The sequence below is a fragment of the Anabrus simplex genome, chromosome 3, assembly GCF_040414725.1.
Source record: "Anabrus simplex isolate iqAnaSimp1 chromosome 3, ASM4041472v1, whole genome shotgun sequence".
NCBI classification, from domain to species: domain Eukaryota; kingdom Metazoa; phylum Arthropoda; class Insecta; order Orthoptera; family Tettigoniidae; genus Anabrus; species Anabrus simplex.
Window position 1 is genome coordinate 339,833,353 of NC_090267.1, and position 23,291 is coordinate 339,856,643.

At 38.0% G+C, this 23,291-nt stretch overlaps 1 protein-coding gene across 5 annotated transcripts in view; it reads right to left on the reverse strand.

The window, feature by feature from the left end:
* Positions 1–258: 258 nt before the first annotated feature.
* LOC136867306 (fibroblast growth factor 1) overlaps positions 259–23,291 on the reverse strand; it is a 312,684-nt gene continuing 289,651 nt past the window's right edge. For all 5 annotated transcript variants that reach the window (XR_010859654.2, XM_067144461.2, XM_067144462.2 and 2 more), the window contains exons 3-4: positions 19,876–19,979; positions 259–1,716 (exon numbers count right to left, since the gene is read on the reverse strand). Coding sequence is in view for 4 of the 5 variants with exons in the window: in XM_067144461.2 (XP_067000562.1) it covers positions 1,534–1,716; positions 19,876–19,979 (287 nt within the window). In the remaining variant the exon portion in view is untranslated. The remainder of the gene's footprint in view (positions 1,717–19,875; positions 19,980–23,291) is intronic.

The following is a 23,291-nucleotide window of genomic DNA, read 5'->3' on the forward strand; positions in this document are numbered from 1 at the left end:
ACAGTTCACCTAGAAGGACGTGTGTATGATTCTCCATCAGGAAGTGAACAAATTAGAAACAAGATATCCACTTCTGGAGAGACACATGGCCCTGAGGTTCACTCAGTGTACACCAAATATGAGTAGCCTACTAGGTTAATATCTGGGGGGTGGGGAAAGGCTGCTAGGCATAGAGCTAACCAGTATATCCCACTAAGTGCCAAGTAAACTATTAAGGACCTTCATGGGCTGTAAGGAGATGGCTTTGCTTCTTTTGTATAAGTATCTTTAATTCAACAATTATTTACAGTACTTAAACTAGATTTGGCTTGAAAGTAGTCTCAACACAAGAGAATGAAATACCAGCTTACTTAAATACCACAGAAGTATTGTATTACCAATGTGTTTGTTAATTATACACTAGAGGTTTGTACAAAGTGTATCTTGCTAGGTTTGAGAAGAAATAAGAATTATACAGGATGGTCGGAAACAATGTAAACCGGGTATATGATCATTGGAGTGATGCTGATAAGTAATTTGAAATATATAATTTAATATCTCTCATCATTGTGATTTTATTACCTGCTGAAACTAGCCAATCAGACCGCTTGGTGGGCGAACTCAAATGGGCTTTGCGAGGTGGTGTTGTAAGCCTGTACATGGTTTCAGACTGGTTTGAGAGCACCAATTGGAGAAAGAACTTTGTCAGTAGAGGAATTTGAATACGGAACTCCCAGGTGACAGGATCACACCAAAGCAAGCTCGCTACGGTGACACTGGCTGAAAGCCACGGTGTGTTTGTGTTTGTTGCTGAGCTCTTGGTATAGCTCTCTAGCCTGTCTAAGCCACTTGCAAATTTAGTAACACTGCCCCGCAAAGCCCATTTGAGTTTTCCAATTAAGTGACCTGATTGGCTAATTTCAACAACTGATAAAATGACAACGGTGTTAGATATCCCATTATTTCTCTCAAATTACTTAATATGACCAACGCTCATATACCCGGTTCACATTGTTTCTGACCACCCTGTATATCAAAGTACAGGGCACTCATTTCATGAAAGTAACATATGAATGATCAGAGTTACAACAACATTAAGAACAAATCACAAAATTTTATCAAAATACAGAAATATTAAATGATTTGTCTTAGGACTGTCATGATGATTGCAACATTGATAAATATACATACTTTAAATTACAGTTTAGAAACAATAAACATTTTAGCTCATAAATCAAGAGAAAAAAAGCCTTGTCAAACAATGTTATGTTTGAGAGTATTGTAATCTCACAGGAAGAAGAGTCATTGTTATGCTAGTAATATTCATTTAGAATATAATGTGTCTCTTTTGTTAAGTTCATTTGGTAAGTTATTGTTTACTTCTTGTTGGCAGTCACTTTATTACTGGTGTGGTATTAGTCGTACTTGTCATTTGGTAAATAGCCACACGTTGTACATCAGTACTGATGTAATGGATATGGCAGCTTCAAAATAGTGGCATAGTTGTTTATTGATAGCTATGCTTCATAGGCTCATATTTCTCTGGCTGGTTTATTAATCACCTCTTACTGGCAGAAACTTGGTAGATTTCTGGCTTAGCTTGGTGTGAGGTCCGGGCTTAGCAGTACCATTCTTTCTGATCGCCACAAACCATCCTCTGTGTTCTTTTGACTCATATGTATTGTATTGTGCGAATGGTCTCTCAATAAAGACTGTAGAACCATCTTGGTGGTCATCCTGAAAATAATAATGATTTTTCAATTTACTTTGCATTTGCAATAAGATGATAGCTTATGACTGTTATAAAGAGATGTGACCCATTGCGCAGAAAGGATCCCAAAGTTGGCAGAAATTTTACAGCAGAGCTGAACAAACCGTGTCTAGGGTGTAAAAATTGCATTTTTATGTTCTGACTTCTTGTGCTACCCACAGGTCTTCTCAACAAACTAAGTAATGCAGCAGTTTTAGTCTTCACCACTCGATGTCATGAAATCTTTGTACAACTGGTAAAAAATATCAGTGAAAGCTGAAATTACAGTTTTCTCAAAATACAGTTTTCTTAATATCAACAGTCAATAAATGAATATCTTCTAGAAGCATGAACTCTTTTTAAAAAGGTTCAGTACCTTAAGCCAGTTTTAGAACCACAAAAATCTCAAAAATGAAAAATCCAACCTTTTGTCCCTTTCAATGCAATAGGTCACAAAAATAAAGAAAGAGGAAGGAAGTTAACAGTTGTTGAGTCTGCAGGGGATTGTGCTTAAACTAACAAATCCTTGTTGTGTTTGAGCTGGGTTCAGTCTTCATTGAAAGACAATTAATTTATGGCATCTTTAGACCTGTGAATAATAATAATAATAATAATAATAATAATAATAATAATAATAATAATAATAATAATAATAATAATAATAATAATAATAATAATAATAATAATAATAATAATAATAATAATAATAATAATAATAATAATAATAATAATATTAATGATAATAATTATAATGATACAACAACAACATTGATTTTAGTGGACCAGAGAGGGAAAGAGGCATGAGGGATAAACAGTTGGACAAAGCATAAACCAAAGGTTAAATTTTGAAACATATATTTGCTGCAAATCTTTTCAGCTGATGATGACAACAACAACAACCATAAATTTAACAACAATATATTAATGAGATATAACTTTAAGAACAATGAATACAAGCTCTGGAGCTTAAGTTTCTCACCAGGTGAGTGAAGCTCCCATTTACATTAGATACCAATAGATCAAACAACACATACTTTTTTGGGAATGAAATTACAATTTTAAAAGAGACTGGATCCATGGACCATATTACCAAGAAGCTAGAGCTTCTTAAATTAATTTCAGAAGAGGTGAATCAAGCCCCCAGTTTGAGAACAGTTACACTTCTAGAGGGAGTACAATCCTCAGTTTTAAGTTCCAAACATTCCAAGAAGGCATTGAACCCTGGACTACCATTTACAGATTACAATGGTCTAATGGACCACAAATTCACATAGATTCATGAATTTACATTAATGAACTCACATCAGGACACCTCTTCTTACATTTAGCAGAACACCACTTACTGCACTTAAAAACAGCTTTTACACTCACTACTCCTTTTTCATAGGAGAACCACACCAAATAATGGATTGAAAGATATAGAACACAGGAGCCCAAGAAAATACTATATGGCCTAGTAAAGGAAATAAAAAATAAGCAGTTAATGGAAAGACCAAGAGCAAAATGAAAGGGAGGCTGAACCTACTCAAGCATTCCTAGTACATGACTTGTTATACAACCTAGTATGGCATAAGGCCCCATGACACACAGGATACTGTGACAGTTTCGGTATGTCTGATGGAGTGCTTTGGACAGACAGAGTGTTATATCTTCAGGTTAGATGGCTTTGCACACGTGCCACCCTCGTTTGGTGAGTCATCATTTTTGTTTTTATTTTCTTCCTGGTTATCTGATCTCTGCAGCAAGATTATAGGCCTGTGTTGGCAGCAAATACATAACTCATTTGTAAAAAGGAAAAGAGATGATTGCAATCAAAGTTATGAGAGGGTTGATACCTATGTGCTAATATCGCCTATGTCAAGTTCAGCAGGTGGAGTTGTGTGATAAACAAATATTACAATCAGGAGGCAAGAAGAAGTTCATTTTACTAGTGATAAAATATATTCCATTCCTGTAACCGTCAATGCTTGTATTACAAGGGCACTCGTTTTATGAGTGAATTTTATGTAATATTAAACTGGGGCATGAACTCTATTACTATTTCCGGTATGGGTATGTGGTGTGCGCTGTGTTTGACAAGGTCACTCACCTGCCAGCCATGACTCATTCACTTGCTTGATAAGGTCAATCTTCCAGCTGACCTCACAACGCAACATTCCTACTTTCGAGTAACATTGCGTGTATTGTGACTTGTCATACCGCTATTCTCAGACTCATGCATAGCATTGAGCAAACAGACGTCAACGTTATCGAGACTGGTAAAGTATGTAATCGCCTGTGATATTGAAAAGGATCCACTACTTGACAACTTTACTAATATTTTTGTACAAGTTTCAGCTACGAAATCAAGAGGACTTTACCCACCGATTCGACATGAAGACATTACCTATTGCCGAGTGTGACTTCAACTTCGTCATGAGAATTTAAACCCTGGGACCACTGCCAACCACATCAAGATGAGAGGTTACCTGCCATGATCACAGCATTGGGGGCGATCAGTCATCATCCAAAATGAAGGACTTTACAAACCATTACTCTCATCCTTGTTCTGTATTGTAAACAGCTATCTCATTAAGTATACAAAAGGAGTATTTCTTTACCCCACCTATTCAATACAATATGAGAACCACACCAAATAATGGATTGAAAGATATAGAACACAGGAGCCAAAGAAAATACTATATGGCCTAGTAAAGGAAACAAAAAATAAGCAGTTAATGGAAAGACCAAGAACAAAATGAAAGAGAGGCTGAACCCACTCAAGCATTCCCAGTACATGACTTGTTATTAAACCTAATACAGCATTTTCAATTGAATAGGTGGGGTAATGAAATACTCCTTTTGTATACTTAGTGAGACAAAATGAAGGAGTCGAAAAGAGCTAAGTGGACACAAATCTTATAGTAATTATATGTTCAGCAGTTGGTTAGTTGATTTCTTTGTGGTTGTTGGATGGTCCTGTAAGCTAGTGTAACCTTGTAGTTCTCACGTTCTCATGTGTAGTAGTTTTAGTACAGTCTTTGCGTATTTCCACTTAGCACAGGCAATTTTAGATGATTTGTTTTGGTTGGTATAATTCAACTGTCATGGTAATGGTGTTATCCATGAATATTTCCATAAAATTTTCTCAATTATCCCTATGAAAATGAAAACCTACAACCTGTTTTCCAGTCATTGACCGGGTCAGGGATGTAATGAATGAAGCATATATAGGCTGTTAGTACGATGGGGTCGCCACTCCCAAAGCGATATATTAATGACTGATAGATGCTACGAAATGAGAATGGAGAGTGTTGCTGGAATGAAAGATGACAGGGAAAATCAGAGTACCCGGAGAAAAACCTGTCCCGGCTCCGCTTTGTCCAGCACAAATCTCACATGGAGTGACCGGGATTTGAACCATGGTATCCAGCGGTGAGAGGCCGATGCGCTGCCGTCTGAGCCACAGAGGCTCCCCATTATTCCTGTATGCTGTATAATTAATCAAAATTTTGGTGATTTTCAATTTATCAGCTTAGTGTGGTAAAATGCTTTCATATCTTCATAAGATTATAACTTTTTTTTCATTTCCGAAGTCATCATATTAAGCAAATTTTCAATTCAAGACTATATGAATTCTGAATATTATGCATGAGACATTACAAAATCATGAGATTCGAGTGATAGAATTGATTCCACCCTTTTGAATCAAGCCTTATGTCTATTGGAGTTCGATATTGGGAGAAACTCTTAAATTTTTGACAGTGACACTGGGAGATAGGCAGGATCTAAAAAATGTTAGACGTAGTGTCAGAGGATTATGTATGCAAAGGATATTTTATGTGATGTTATATATGAGATTCGTGACATCCTGGGTGGATCACGAAGGTGTTCAAATGTTTAAATGGGCCTGATACTGGAGAGGTCATGATTGGTATATTATTAGTATAGTGTCTTCGAGATATAAATATGTCACACTTTATGATAGACGTATTGGTGAAGTATTCGATATGAGGTTTATGTCTTGATAATTAGGAGATTGTCACATGTGCAGAATAGATGATTGTGAGATATTTAGAGATCCTCATGATATTAAATATACCGGGCGAGTTGGCCGTGCGCGTAGAGGCGCGTGGCTGTGAGCTTGCATCCGGGAGATAGTAGGTTTGAATCCCACTATCGGCAGCCCTGAAAATGGTTTTCCGTGGTTTCCCATTTTCACACCAGGCAAATGCTGGGGCTGTACCTTAATTAAGGCCATGACCGCTTCCTTCCAACTCCTAGGCCTTTCCTGTCCCATCGTCGCCATAAGACCTATCTGTGTCGGTGCGACGTAAAGCCCCTAGCAAAAAAAAAATAAAAATTAAATATTCTTAAACTACGTAAGTGAATTTGGTCATATATTTGATTGTTTCGTGTCCTGTTCTTTTTATTTCGAGAGTTCTCTGAACCTGTCGTCACTTCATTTTCTAATATAGACTACCTAATAGAGTCTGAGGAATGTTCCACTGTTCAACACAATGTAAAATATTTGAAATTTATTAAGTGAAGACCACTTTCGACTTCCTTGGAGTTATCAGTTTTTGTAGATAATTAAATCAATGGGAATCTGATAACAATAATTATGGGGGATTGCCTACATACATCTCCATAGGTCGAAAAAAATTCATGACAAAATTATACACACAATGGCAATTGCCTAAATACTTATCAGTAGGTTGTCCTGTCTGTAGAAGGTCAACGTGAGTGGGAACAGGACATCCACCTTCAATGACATGGTGCCATAAACCAAGGCCATACCATCATCAATTCTACATCAACAAATAATAGATGACAGTTTCAACTTCAAAAGCAGATGTTCCAAAACGAAGGATGTTCCCCCAACCCCTCAGCCAATTTAAATCAACCAATTATTTGTAACATCAGCTCTACACAAGACCACCAAGTTTGTTCCATACTATACAAAAGCACTGCAATATTATGTAAACTAGAACAAAGCATTTTCTATATCTGTCATGTTTCATTGTCAAACTTGTTTTATTTCAAATATTTCAAATATTTTCAAGTTGATTGAAATAAGACCGACAAGTCTGTTCTGTGTTCTACAAACACACGGCAATAATTTTAACCCAGATCCAAGAACTTTTTTAACCCCTTCAGACCTGAATTATTTTTACAGGCACTAAGCATCATTTGGTTGTAATTTCCACCTTAAAATAAGCCAAGAAAATGAAAAATTATGTTTCTTTGAATATTTTAACTTTTTTTTTGGAAATATGGCATGTCCATTGTAGTGGACATATGGTCTCAATAGTAACAGTTGAACTGGTTATAACTATACAAGTAGATTTGCATTATAAGTTATTTTAATTCAAATTAGCTGACCAAAGTTCACAATATGGCATTATTTAATACATAACATAGGTTTATTATGTATTAAAAATCTTTTTTCCTCATGATTCATCAATCTAAAGACTTTTCCTGTGGAAAGACATGAAGCAGTTGCGCTTCTTCACGAAGCAAAGATGGACATTACATTTGTCACAATACGTATGGGTTTTCCCTTTGCATCTTGTGTTCGTACATCGCACTGCTTCATCTTTCTCATCATAATTGGGCATATGATCTGTCAAATCTCTCTGAATCTCAACAGTTGGTCGAAGTTCAACCTTCTGCTTTTTCCCAGATGGCGGAGTTTTGATATCACTGGAGCTGGGTTGACCTCGTCTTTGGAGATTTGCTCGTTTATTCATTTTGACTAGGGCTTCTCCAATCCTCATTCTAAAATGCAGCAAGTGCAGGATCTTCTTGGATTGGATCCCATTCGTTTCACAATCATGTTTGTATTCAAGCCAGCTATTAACACAAGCCGTATCAATTGCATGAAAGAACTTGCGCAATGTCCATTTCCTTGTCGACTCCACCCATGCTATGGTTATGCAACTTTACAATTTCTTGTCTCCTCACCATAATGTATTTCCTAGTTTTCTTGTCCCATCTCTGTACCTCATCTTCTTCACCAACTCCAACAAAGTTTGAGGCCAGTATTACAGATCTGTTATCAACCCATTTGCACAACACAGTGTTTCCATCCTGGCTTGTCCCGGCTCCAATCATCTTCTTCAGAAGCACATCCTCTCTATGGATACCATCCAGCCACACAGAGGCTAAAATCTAGAAAAAGTTTTCTCTGCACATCAGTTAACCTTAAGGGGAAAGCAGAGAATCCTAGGGTCAAAATGTGGAAAGAAAAAATTAACCACCTTTCCAACTGGATAGAGCCGAAGGAAAGTCTTCCATGTGGACAGCAGGAGAAGTGGACAGTATGGAAAGCCCTTAACAGACTCCATAGAGAAGCTGACAAAACAAAAGTAAATTTGCGGAAGTGGGGTTTCTCAAGTGATTCAACACTTTGTGACTGCGGAGAGCAGCAGACGATCTAACATCTATGTCAGTGTGTTTTATGTCGTTCAATGTGCACTATGAAATACTTGATTGCAGCCTCTCCCAATGCTATTGACATCGCCCAATATTGGGCAAGAATCATCTAGCTCTCGAATTGTTGCTTTTCTGTGATTGTATGATAGACCTGTATACTGTATTTGTATAATAGGAATGTAGATATCATGTTTTTTTTTAAAATATCTATAAGTAAAGTTGATACTTCTGACACGAATAAAGAAAGACCTCTAACATTGTTATATCATCTTCCACTGTTGAGTCATCACACCATATTACACTGACTGACAGAGCAAATGCAACACCAAGAAGGAGTGGTTCGAAAGGGATGAAAGTTGGGGAAAAAACAGAGACGGCACGGACGAATAATTGATGTTTATTTCAAACCGATATGCAGGTTACACAATGCGCACGGCATCGACTCAGTAGGATGTAGGACCACCGCGAGCGGCGATGCACGCAGAAACACGTCGAGGTACAGAGTCAATAAGAGTGCGGATGGTGTCCTGAGTGATGGTTCTCCATTCTCTGTCAACCATTTGCCACAGTTGGTCGTCCGTACGAGGCTGGGGCAGAGTTTGCAAACGGCGTCCAATGAGATCCCACACGTGTTCGATTGGTGAGAGATCCGGAGAGTACACTGGCCACAGAAGCATCTGTACACCTCATAGAGCCTGTTGGGAGATGCGAGCAGTGTGTGGGCGGGCATTATCCTGCTGAAACAGAGCATTGGGCAGCCCCTGAAGGTACGGGAGTGCCACCGGCCGCAGCACATGCAGCACGTAGCGGTGGGCATTTAACGTGCCTTGAATACGCACTAGAGGTGACGTGGAATCATACGCAATAGCACCCCAAACCATGATGCCGCGTTGTCTAGCGGTAGGGCGCTCCACAGTTACTGCCGGATTTGACCTTTCTCCACGCCGACGCCACACTCGTCTGAGGTGACTATCACTGACAGAACAGAAGCGTGACTCATCGGAGAACACGACGTTCCGCCATTCCCTCATCCAAGTCGCTCTAGCCCGGCACCATGCCAGGCGTGCACGTCTATGCTGTGGAGTCAATGGTAGTCTTCTGAGCGGCCGCCGGAAATGCAGGCCTCCTTCAACCAATCGACGGGAAATTGTTCTGGTCGATATTGGAACAGCCAGGGTGTCTTGCACATGCTGAAGAATGGCGGTTGACGTGGCGTGCGGGGCTGCCACCGCTTGGCGGCGGATGCGCCGATCCTCGCGTGCTGACGTCACTCGGGCTGCGCCTGGACCCCTCGCACGTGCCACATGTCCCTGCGCCAACCATCTTCGCCACAGTCGCTGCACCGTGGACACATCCCTATGGGTATCGGCTGCGATTTGACGAAGCGACCAACCTGCCCTTCTCAGCCCGATCACCATACCCCTCGTAAAGTCGTCTGTCTGCTGGAAATGCCTCCGTTGACGGCGGCCTGGCATTCTTAGCTATACACGTGTCCTGTGGCACACGACAACACGTTCTACAATGACTGTCGGCTGAGAAATCACGGTACGAAGTGGGCCATTCGCCAACGCCGTGTCCCATTTATCGTTCGCTACATGCGCAGCACAGCGGCGCATTTCACATCATGAGCATACCTCAGTGACGTCAGTCTACCCTGCAATTGGCATAAAGTTCTGACCACTCCTTCTTGGTGTTGCATTTGCTCTGTCAGTCAGTGTATTAGTGTCTCCTCTGCACAATTTCTCACACTTATCAGCTTATCAAAATATGTTCTACCACAAGTACTCTCTTCTCCATAAACAAGTGCCCTTTGAAAGTTGGACCATTCATCTACATTTCCTACTTCAGTAACTGGAATTTGTTGTTTCAGTATCTCCAGAAATTCTTCCTGTAATTACTTCTCTTTTAATTTCTACACTTTTTTACTCTTATCTCCTATAATTTTCTGCACCATTTTTGCTATCACAGTCCTATGATCGCCATTGAATGCTTCTCCTGGTAAAGCTGTTATGTCCATCAACTATATATGATTTGTCCTTCCGCCACCCCAGCCATATCTTGTCATTTTCCTACCATTTTTCTTCCGAAACCATGTGTTGCCCTCATTCATTCCATTCTTCTCATGAAACTCAACTAGTTTCCCTACTTTTTCATTCCTTTTCCCATATCTATATGGTCCAATTACTTCTTCCTTTCCTTGTCTTTCATTTCCAACCTATGCATTTAAGTCTCCCATTATAATCACTTCCACATCAGTTACAGTATCTCTTTTTGTAGTTTCTCCAGAAATTCTTGAATATCCTCCTCTTTGTTCCCTGCCTGTGGTGCATACACTTGTAATAACCCCTTCACTTCGTTCCTCATTCTCAGTCTAATTTTCATTATCCTGTCGTTGATGTACTCTACCATATCCACCATCCACGTACTCTGTCAGCTGTTTTGAAATTATCAGCCACCACTCCAGTATAGTGTATATCCTTTTCTCACTCATTTCCACTTCCATTTAACTTTGCCCATCCGTATGATTTCTATAACCACTTTAAAAAAAATAAAATCCACTTCTTCTGCCTTTCTTGTCAGGATCCTGAGGTTGATTATGCCCACCTTCATGATGTTGGTTACTGATCACTCATTTTTCAGAGTTCCCCCGGCACCCAAGGAACTGCAGATTGCTTACAAGCAGTGGCAGTGGGCTCTCAATAGCACATTAGCATGTGAACACCCAGTTCTCATGCATATTTATGCGTTCATGGATAATTCAAAATTGTTTCCTTTGTTTTGACGTGATTTCATCAATCGATTGAAAGCATTCGACTTAAATCCATATCAACACCAAACCATGAGAAAATGGGTGAACAGAATTTAATGAAAATCAGTGTGTAAAATCAGGAAATAGGAAACTACAGACTAGGCTGTAAATAATTTTATTCACACTGGACGAATGGTAGGTAGTTTAGGGGAAGGCGCATGAAATTTAATTTTTAAATACCTATGTTATTTCTCCTATTGAAAAGTACTACATAACAAAAGCGAATACAGTTTCTGATCATTTATGTCTTATTCAGGTTTACTGTGTTGTTGTTGTTTGAGTCATCAGTCGTCAGTACTGACTATGATAAGAGTAGTGGTGGTGGTGGTGATTATTGTTTTAAGAGTAAGTACAACTAGGCTACCATCCTCTATAGAATACTAATCAGAGAGAAAAATGGAAGGGATCCAACACTTCGAGAAATGAAGGTATCAGCCTAAGAAAGACAATGGTCACAAAGGGCGTGAAAATGAAAGACTCGCTATACCTCGAATATCTAAAGTTGAATTCTGACATTTCTTAGAGGGAGGTCCGTTTGTTGCCTGCTGGGGTGGGATAAAGGGAGTGGGGGGTATGGTTGCCATTGAAACGAGGGTGGGGTGACTGCAGTTGCCATGGAGATAAATCTTCTGGCCAGCTCGTCTTGCTTGGAGTTGCCAAACCTCTCACTTCTGAGTTAGATCTTATCGCAAGCAGTTCAGTGTGAGTGGCATTCTATTTCTGTTTCTGTTTTGTGGCTGTTAGTAAGTATCTAACGGTATTTTAAATACTAATTCCGTACAATTATTGTATTTCAGTATATATTTCGAGTACGGTGAATACTCCTCGAGGGAGAGGGAGGCCCAGAACTTGTCCACCTCGTGAAAAAAACACCACCGGCCGTGGTGTAACAATTTAGCACCAAGGAAGAGAAAATGTTAATGATGGTGATAATATGGCCTCTCCCTGAGTTTAGCCAAACCTTCAAATGTCTCTTGATAGAGAAGTCTCACAGAGAGAGGCAGAACTCTACTATCTCCATGTAATTTACTGGCATATGTCCGGCTCCATGACTAAATGTTTAGCATGCTGGCCTTCGGTCCAAGGGATACTGGGTTTGATTTCCAGTCGGGACAGGGATTTTAACTTCCAATGGGTAATTCCGATGGTTCGGGGACTGGGTATATGTTCTGTTTTCATCATAGGTAGGGCCCCATTCACATAGAGACACACAGATAGATTATCAGGCATCAACTTGAAAGACCTGCACCAGACCTCTCCGAAGGCTACACACCATTATTATTATTATTATTATTATTATTATTATTATTATTATTATTATTATTATTATTATTATTATTATTATTATTATTATTATTATTCATGTATGGACCCTGTTGGATCATGCATTACATTTATGATTCGCCTTTCTAACAGACCATATTGCTTTCATTCTTGTTTGCTTTCTTCTGACCACTTAGTCCCCGATCTTTTAGGGACTTCATTCTCTGGCTTTACTACCCAACTATTTATCTTGTGACGGTAAATGTTTCTGTCCAGTATTTCTGATGGTTCTATCTGGGCCTTTTCTAGATCATTTTTAACATCTTGTATCCATGGTACATTCTTCGGATTTTCAGTATATGTCAAAATCTTGTGGGATAGCCTTGAAGACGATAGTCTGTGAACGTGTCCATAGAATTTCAGTCTTCATTTCCTGACGTCTGCGGCAAGGTTGGACAGTCTTTCCGTATCTTTGCATGATTTGAGTCTATACCGGTACCCTTCTTCTTTTTTCTCTGGGCCCAGAATTTTCCTCAAGATCTTCCTTTCCTCCTTCAAGATGTTTTCCAGATCACCTTTATTATTAAGTACTAAGATTTCACTTGCATACAGCACCTAAGGTTTAATCAATGTATTATAATTATTATTATTACTAGATCATAAACATCCCCCATTATGTATTCAGTCCATTGCCTTTTTCCTCATTTCCACCGCATTTGTCCTCTATTTTTCTGTTCAACTGTTCTGCTCGAATTCCTGGCAGGCACATCACTTTTACTGACTTATTTTCCTCTACATGCCATACGATGGAGTCACCTATCACCACACAATTTGCCACTTTAATATTCTCCACAGATGAATGAATGCCTACATTTTGAATACGCATTCAGTTGTTGAAAACAGTGCACAATTGTACCTATGATTATTATCCTAATAATAATAATAATAATAATAATAATAATAATAATAATAATAATAATAATAATAATAATAATAATAATAATAATAATAATAATAATAATAAATTAAATACTACACAAATTACAAATACAAATTATCCTGTTGAATTAGAGATCAGTGAATAAATATTTATTGTATGATCCATTCACGTTTCTTCTTTGTTCAATTTATTCTTCCACAATGAACTGTTGGTAATTGCCATGGCACAGAGTCTTCAAGGAGTTGAAGTAATTTTTGAAATATTCTCATATCTGAAAAGCCTGTGTAGGATTCCTTCGAATCAGTTGCAAATGCAGAATGTACTTTGGCCAAAAATTTCATCCTTGATGAGATAATGTAAGTAGTTCAATACATCCTTGTTCAGCCTGAAGTACATCTGAAATCTTTCCAGATGCCCATTTAGCTCCCATTTTAAATTGTGGTATTCACCGCAAATTTTCCCACTCATTGGGTGAATGGTCAGCGTACTGGCCTTCGGTTCAGAGGGTCCCAGGTTCGATTCCCAGCCGGGTCGGGTATTTTAAACTTCATTGGTTAATTCCAGTGGCTTGGGGGCTGGGTGTCTGTGCTGTCCCCACATCCCTGCAAATCACACACACCACATAACACCATCCTCCACCACAATAACACGTGATTACCCACACATGGCAGATGCCGCCCACCCTCATTGCAGAGTCTGCCTTACAAGGGCTGCATCCAGCTAGAAAGAGTCACACAAAATTTAAAAAAATGCATATTACTTTCACGTACCCACAGTCGTTTGTGACAGAGGGTACTCATGGCAACAGAAACATCAGAGGCAATTACAAGATCATCAGAATCCGACGAACTGGATGTACTATCGTAGCCTGCCATCAGATGAAGTGTACTGTTGATCTGTGAATGTGAGTACAGTGTGTTTTCACGCCACATGCAGTGACATCATCAACTTCCCCTCCACACTGACTCAGGTCAGAGAGAGTTCACGTGAAGTGACAGTAGTATGTTTCTGAATTTAGAAATAGGCTGAGCCACCTAATACTGAAACAATACTCAACTTAGAAAACACAACAGTAATGACATCGTGTGATACACCAGTAATAATAATAATAATAATAATAATAATAATAATAATAATAATAATAATAATAATAATAATAATAATAATAATAATAATAATAATAATAATAATAATAATAATAATAATAATAATAATAATCATGTAGTATTGATTTCTGGAGTTTATCTTCATCATCCTGCAGGATAAATTGATAGTCTGCAAAGAGGATAGTATTTATGTATGTGTTTGTGTTCAATTTTATTCTGGAGTGCACAATTCGTTTCCATTTTCTGCTTACATCATCTATATATATATTGAATAGTGTTGGAGAGAGGCTGCATCCCTGACGTACACCTTGATTAATTAATATTTCTTCCGTTAGTTTGTATCCTAGATCTAACACAATTCTCGTCCTTTTGAACAGACTTTGGATAACTTGAATAAGATGTTTAGGGTATCCATTTTTTACCATTATATTCCATAACTGTTCTCTATCTACCCTATCAAAAGCCTTTTCATAGTCGACAAAAGCGACATAAGTATTCAAGTTAAATTCTCTTCTCTTCTCCAGTATCTGTTTGAGGCTAAATATATTGTCTGTACAGTATCTGCCTTTCCTAAATCCACATTGTTCTCCCAATAAGAGATTGTGTGCAATGATTTTAAGTCTATTGTTTATTATTTTAGCATATATTTTATAGATTTAATAAACTTATTCCTCGATAGTTTCTGCAAAAACTTCGATTTCTTTTCTTGAAAAGTGATATTATTTTAGCTTTTCTCCATTCTTCGGGTATATTTCTTCTTTTCTAACAATTAATTAAATGTAACATTCTAAATTTAAGAATGATCCCACCATATTGCCTAACTCTGGTGCTTTTCTATTTTTGAAAGATTTCAGAACAGTATTAAGTTCTTCTATATCTATTAGGTCAATTCCTTCAATGTCGATATCTATATCTTGATCTTCCTGACTCTCTCCATACTCTCTGTTATACCACAATTCTTTGTAGTGTTGTATCCATGATTCTTCTTTGATTACATTTATATTAGCAGTTTCTCTTTCATCACTGTTGAGGTGCTTTATTAACTTATACACCATCTCTTGCCTACCATGGATATCATCTTCTATTGAGTTTCAACAGTTTGAATATGTTAACCTATCCCATGATTCTTGCTTGAGTTTTCTCGTTTGTGAATTGACCTTGTTCCTGCTGTTTTTATATTCTTTCTCATTTTGTGGGGTGCAATGCTGTATCATTTTCAAGTATAATATTTGTTTTTGCTTGACAGCTTCTGAAATTTCTTTATTCCATATTTTAAGCCCAGTTTTTCTCCTAAATTTCTTCTTCATTCCAATGGCTTCATCTGCTGCCTTCTGAATTGCTGAGGTTATGATTTCCCATTCTTTGTTAATATCAGTACTTGTCGGAATCTGCAAATAACCTTACTCCTTGTGGGTGGGGTTAACTTCCAATAAGCAACCAGGGGAACCTGACCCCTACAGAGCGCGTCCCCAGGTGGCTGATAGGGGGCTCCTACAGTATGTAGGGCTGGTTGAAATAACCAATACAACCCGCGGACCAACAGGTAGCCCAATTCCTGGGGGTTTTAAAATACTGGGACACCCTCTCTCCAGGGGTCATAAATATGGAGGGCCCTTGCCCTGGGTTAAGGGTGAAGACCTCAACGGCATCTACGGCGGAGAAGATGGACTTCGGTACGGCGGAGATGGCGGAAGAGGCAACCCATCCTTCTGGGGTGTACAGATGGAACCTACTGCCTTGTAGGATGAGGAAGGCATCCTCAAAGGCTAAGGGAGTAAACCCCGAAAGAAAATCCTCTTATGCATTAGGCCTAGCAAGTCAGCAGGAGAGTATTGAGTATAGTTGCTTTCAATAAGAAAAAGAGCCTCGGAAAGAATATTATAGACCAGACTGACACGTCCTCTCAGACAATTGTAAAGTGTGATGACCGTAAGGCTGATGAAAAAAAAAACTGCAAGGAAGGAATTTGACAGAAAGGTAGAAGGAAGACGACCCGTGGGAAGGCCACGAAGGAAATGGATAGATTTAGTTAAGAGCGATGTAATGCTGAGAGGTCATGATTGGGACAAGTTGGTGGAGGAAGAATGGTACAAGGACAGGATGAGATGGAGGAGGCTCATATACCACACCCGGGAAACTGGAGATGGTTTAGGATGATGATGATGACTTGTCGGAATCTGACCTAAATACTGTTGCAGCCGATTTTGATGGTAAGTATTTTATTCCATCATTCTGTAGTAAATATACCTTATAGATCTCTTGGTTTCTTTGTATATTTCTATTCAGCTTTTTCCTCCATTTAGCAAGAATTCTGATTTTTGCAATGATCTGTATATAAATCGCTGCCTCTATGTACTCTGACATCTGTTACATCTGGGCCTAACTTTTTATTGACCATTATATAGTCAATAATTGATCGCTGTCCTCTTGCAGTCCATATGAATTAATGTATGTTTTTCTTCTCAAAGAAGGTGTTAGTAATTTTTAATTAATTATAGGATGAAAATTCTATCAATAATTTACCATTTTCATTCAAAGTTGGTTCACCTTTATTTCTCACTATTTCTGCAATTGGTTTGTTCCCTACTCGGGCATTGAGATCACTAGCCAGAAACAACAAAGTCACTTTTACATATGTTATCCAACACATTGAAGAACTTCATAAAACTGTTCAGATTCTTCCTGTTTGTTTTCTTCAGGAGCATACACGGCTACCAAGGTTAATTTCCCTCTCTCTACCTTCAACCTCAGCACCAAAATCCTTTCATTTATAATGGTGTAGCTTTCTATTTTGTTTTTCCACTTCCTGTCTATTAATATTGCGACTCCTGCTGCAGCTCTTTTATCCTGTGTAACTCCGCTATAAATCATAGTGTATTCATCAATTTCTTTTGTCCCTTGTAATTTCTTTTTTGTCTCAGTAATTACAGCAACATTGATTTCTTTCCTAGCCAGCTCTCTATCCAGTTCTTCTTCTTTGCCTTTTATGCTTCTCACGTTCCAAATTCCCAACTTTAATGTATCTCTAATTCCAAATCGTTTGGCCTTTGATCTTGCCTTTGTCGTCATCATAGAATCCGTTTGTAAAAGTTATAATCTTCGGAATCCAGAACGAAAACCAAAGTTATGGCATAGCAAGGGAAATATTCTATCAGAGCGCAGATAGTAATTGACAATCAACCAATAGAACAAGTCTCAAATTTTAAGTACCTTGGTTGTGAAATATCTTTTAATGATGATGACGAGGTGAAGAAGAAGCTTCATCGATTTCAATATATGTGGGACAATTCGCCGAACACTGAAAGGAAAAGTAAGAGAAGATACTCAACTTAAATTCTATAAGAGTATGGCTGTACCAACTTTGTTATATGGAAGTGAGACATGGGTGGATAAAACATACTATAGGAATAAAATACAATCATCTGAAATGAGATTCCTAAGATCAGTGAAAGGATACTCCCTAAAAGATAAAATACAAAATGAAGAGATAAGACAACAATTAAATATATTCTCAGTGAATGAAAGAATATTCCAAAACAGGATAAATTGAAAAAAACACATTCTGAGGATGGATAATGACAGAATCCCAAAACTTGCCCTGGAATACCATCCTGCGGGAAGAAGAGATATTGGTCGTCCTATGAAGAGATGGAATGAAATCTGAGGTCGGAACAGGCTATTAGCCTAATCCATGAAGAGGAAGTAAGTAAGTAAGTAAGTAAGTAAGTAAGTAAGTAAGTAAGTAAGTAAGTAAGTAAGTAAGTAATAATAATAATAATAATAATAATAATAATAATAATAATAATAATAATAATAATAATAATAATAATAATAATAATAATAATAATAATAATAATGCTTCCACTGTTCTTAAACTCAGCAGGATGTGGTGTAGCTTGGTAAACTCTACACCCGGGGGTCTTTACCCCTAGGGAATAATCTGGTACTCGTTTCTGGTGTACGGTGAGTGAACCTTATCCTCTAGAAGTAACAGTTTGGGTGATTCAAAATTGAAAATTGCATTTCTTAAATTTTTTGTGGGGAATCAAACCAACATCCTTCCAAGTGAATCGAGCACACCTTTACCATCTTGGCTAGGCAGCCCCCATTAATAATAATAATTTCAATGGGTTGCAGGTCTTCAGAAGTGGTGCTATCTAGATGGCATGTTCGATATTCTGATTTGCTGCCATCTACCAACGAAGCAAAATTCGACTGGATGGTTGTCGTTTGTGTTAATTTTGTTGGGTAGGTGCAGAGTGAATTACCACAGTGATCTTTAACATGCTAACAATAGGTCATGGAATACCAAGATTTTAATTTGGTGCCTCGGCCGAGATCGAACCCGTGAATTTTGGGTCATGAGTCACACATTTTATCTCTGATTCACTGAAGCAGGAGACATATGTAAGGAATTAAAGGTGGAAAAGTTGTTTGGATATGGCAAAAAATAAACTGATATTGTTTGGACATTTAAAGCAGATGAGTGAAGAAAGAACACAAAAAAAGAACAATTGCAATACAAATGAAAAAGAGTGGATGCAGAATACTCCGGTACAATATCAATGAATGAAATTGGTTAGCACAGTAGAAGACAATGGAACCTAGGGCTACCATATTTCTCAAAGAAGAAATGAGGAAAACTTTGTCGTTTTAGTAAAACATAACATTACCTTAGAAATGTGACTCGCTAGTTGTTAGACAAAGGTGATCCACTACGGACCCCTTTACGCACAATGTGCATTTTTCTGAGGATGCAACTTTTCATATGATATATTCATCACTTTTTATTACTTCATATAATTCACCGTAACTGTAGTCACAGTCAAATTTAATTTTTAGATGATTTCATACTTTCCGCCATCAACTTTCTGTTTTCTGTAAGCTCTTCATCAATGAGAAGACTCTTTCTACACCTGCTGATATTCCAGGTAAACACAATATGTATTCCACAATATTGAGGATATGTGGAGCATTAACATCCCAGTTTCTGAGGTAACTGAAAAAATTCTGATCCATTTCTCTGACAATTCCAAGAGTTTAAATTCATCCAATTTATCAGATTTTAAATTAATATCTTATTTATGAAGACACTTCATTGAACATCAAATCTATTTCAGTTTTTAAATTAGAATTAACTTTTGTTTTTATGTTATTTGCTGAAATTTCAAGCTCCAACCACAATAAACTGTTGCTTGGCAGTGTTGAATTGATCAGAAAGAAAAACTGTTTTCTAGTCAAAGTTCCATATATAAAATAGTAGTATTGTAGGAAAAAGTCCAAACATTTCACTTAGAAATATGCTCAGTATACATATTAGTACAAAATATATAAATAGAAATCCTTAAGTATATTTTTACACGGAAAATCATGGACAGATGAACAATATTTTAATCTGTGCCTGGATCTCTGGACATGGTGTAAAATCATATAACAGTCTGGGTTAAATGAGGACGTATGGTTGCTCCAGCGAAACCTGAACTGCAGAAGAGGTGATTGAGAAATAAAATAAAGAGGAACCATAACTTCTGTAAGCAGACTGTCTGGACAAAGAGAAAATATGTTGATGATGATGTCAAAGTTCTATGTTTCACTGTGAGTATTGACTTACCGAGCCATACAGAATCCCTCTATCATCCATGGCCAGATAGAGCCCTGTTTCCACACCTCGGAGTTTCACCTTTCCAACCCCTGCTGCCAGTACATCCAGGATAGCTGCATAAATATAATAATGATTCACTATCTTAGTGTAGTGACAATACAGTAGTTTATATGTATATAATAAGGTGCAAGCTGAATATGCTAGAAAGACTTCCCAGCATCTGTGTTTTTTTAAGATAGGAGTGAATTTTCTGATACCTGCTTACATTCTTAATATTACTCACCTGTAACATATTTATAATTTTGACTTCTTTCATTTATAGGATGAGGAACAAGAGATTATAAGAATTTATCAAAGGAAATGTTCCATAAATTTCCAAGTTCTTAGAAAAAATTTTAAGAAAAGGCTATGTAAACAATTGATAGAGATTCTGCCACCTGGGCGACAGCCCAAAATGCAGATTATTGATGATAGGCTCTTCATTCATAATCTGGCTGAATGTTTGAGGAAGTCTAAATCATTGGATTCCATAAACTGAGATCTCTTCTGAACATCTGCTGAAAATGAATGAAATATGGTTTTATTGTTTTGGAGAATTACAGAAGTCTCTATGGTGATTTTTGGCATACACAAGAACTTTTAATTTGCTTTAATGTAAGATGTGAAAAATGCTAGTTACAAAGGTATTGCTCTGAGCCATCAATATACCTTTTGTTCATTATGTCACACTTTAATTCAAGAGCAGTTCATGCAATGTTTTTCTACTATGATGGCAGATTTGTTAAGGATATTACAGAAAATGAAGGGTGGGTCAGAGAATCATTCAATTCTGCTGTTGGGTTGACTAATATTCTCAGGCAACATTTATCTGCTTTGTCTCTGCAGATAAATACTTGCTTACACTAACAGTCTCTTTGCTTTCCTTCAGCAAAAAACTACAAGGCATTTTTTAAGTACCCTTTTGATATATATAAAAAGTAATGCAGTTTTTTAAACAATTATTTTTTTAAGTTTAAGCCTGTACCTTAGACTACTTCTCAACATAAGTTCCAAGCATATGAGGGCACTTGTGATATCGTGAAACCAGCTTCAGAATTCCATCCTCATAGAAATCTGCCACCTGATGTACCAGCCACTGAAGCACAGTTGTTTTTAGGCCATCATCGTCGTGGTGCTGACCTCCTAACTCCTTTTTCAAGTGCAAGAACAAGCGGTAGTCACTAGACCCTAGGTCAGGACTATATGGAGGATGATCAAATTGTTCGTAACCAAATGAAGCGATGAGGTCTCAGGTTCAACGAGCTGTGTGAGGTCGCACATTGTCATGAAGCGAAAGAATCCCCCTTGTGAGCTTGCCATGTCGTTTGTTTTGGATTGCATGATGAAGTTTAAGTAAGGTCTCACAATAAGTCTTGGCATTTATTGTGTCACCTGGTGCAAAAAATCCCCGAGCAATACATCCTGCCTATCCCAAAACACAGTGCACATGAGTTTGCGAGCTGAAATTGTTTGCTTGCACTTCACTTTCTTGGTTGATGTTGAGTGTCTCCATTCCATGGATTGTTGTTTTGATTCCGGCGTTCCATAAGCAAGTGAACCATGCCTGTGGCATGTTCGCATATGTGACATTTCTCTATGCAAATGGCTTCTATCAGCCTCATTTCCCGATAACTCATGTATCTCTAGTAATGTCCAGTAGAGGGCAGCACCTTCAGCGGTAAAACAGGGAGATCGTTCATTTTACGAGAGCGGTAACGTTTTTCTCTTTAAAGCTCATCTTGTTGTTGTGTATGTGGCAGATAACAACAATGGAAGCCATGATGATTGAGGTGGCGTTTTTGTGTTATAAATATTCATTTAATGTCTTCAAGCTTTGGACATACCGCTATATGCATTTTTCTTTTAATTTAAACTATTGATAATTACAGGTATGTTGGTTTGTTTTAAATCTTTGGTTTGGCGATGATTCATTGCTTACTTTCACAGTTGGTTGACACAAATCTTTTCTACTCCATTAAATGATATGGTTTGTGTGGGTGTGACTGTTGTCTGGTGATGTTAGCAGATGGGTCTCTGTGTGGCTACGTTTTGGTGTACTGCGTGCTTTTATACTTCGTCATCCCAATAATAAGCCCTTTGTCTCGACTCGAAGCTACATTCAGGTCGCACAAGGCGCGCAATACTGATGGATTTGAATAAAGTATTCAACCACCCCGGCTGTGAAAATTATTTGCACAGTGTACGGTGATACTTAAAATATGTGGGACCTGTTGGTTATGACCGCGTGGGTCATAATTTCTGAATTGTATTTGACTTTGTTATCTGAAGGGCCGTTCGCATTTTTATTTCCCGATACCCTCATGTGTGTGTGTGTGTGTGTGTGTGAATGCTGGATGTGTGTGTGTGTGTTAATGAGTGAGGGGAGAGAAAAGGTAGTGTGTTGGTCGACCTGATTTATTGCTTTGTTTATATCTGTGCCCTATTTTGTTCTTGGTACAGATTTGATTATTTAATTTTTGTCCCCTGGCGTGTGCTCGCCCGAGTGGCCACCATGTTTGCTGCGTGTATTCTGTTTTGCGCATGCCTGTAGTACTCTTTGATCTATCATCTTTGATTTGGTCCAGGGATGTTTATCTCAGTCTCGTACCGATATCTCCATTTTTTATCTGCCTATTGTTGTTCTCCGTGATGGGCGGATTGTTGACAAGCTATTGATATTGTTGTTTGCATAATGGTGTAAGTAAAGACGTACTATGAATGGAAAGGCTTCTCGTAAAAGGGGCGACCTAAATTGAGATGTGAGAATGGTAATTACGCTGCTCTATGATGTAATGAAGGTGTTGTTGGAAGGCGCTGTGATTGAGTGTTGAAATAAGTGTAATCTTGCGCTCACGCCCTGATATGGAGATATTCATTTCTGAAAGGTACGTTCTTGTTAATAACCATTAAATTATTTTAATTTTCTATTATGGGTTCTATTCTTGTTTAATATTTGATTTCAATCTTGTTAATAAACCCTAAATTTAATTCATTCTGTGTTTTTTTAAATTGCTGGTAGTTGTAGTTTCACCCCTTGTTCACCGACAACGGGAGTCGTTTCCAGCTCAGAGCTATGTCTAGGCCTTTCCTAGCCGGGTTCCATGCCTCAATTATTCCCGATGTTTGTATTACTTTCGGCGTAATATCATCGCATTGATTTTTTTGGGGGGATAGTATAGGGGGTGGTTTGGCACACAAGTCATGTCTTTAAATGAAATAAGTTTCATAATGATAGATCCGTATTGAAGTGTGAATGCAATAGAGTAAATTAATGTATTATAATACATTACTTTACTCTATTGTAAGTCATGGCTTGTCGCTGGTGACGATTTCCCTTAGGAACGCATCACCTTCATTACTGTACTGCTCATGGAAAGTCAAAGCAT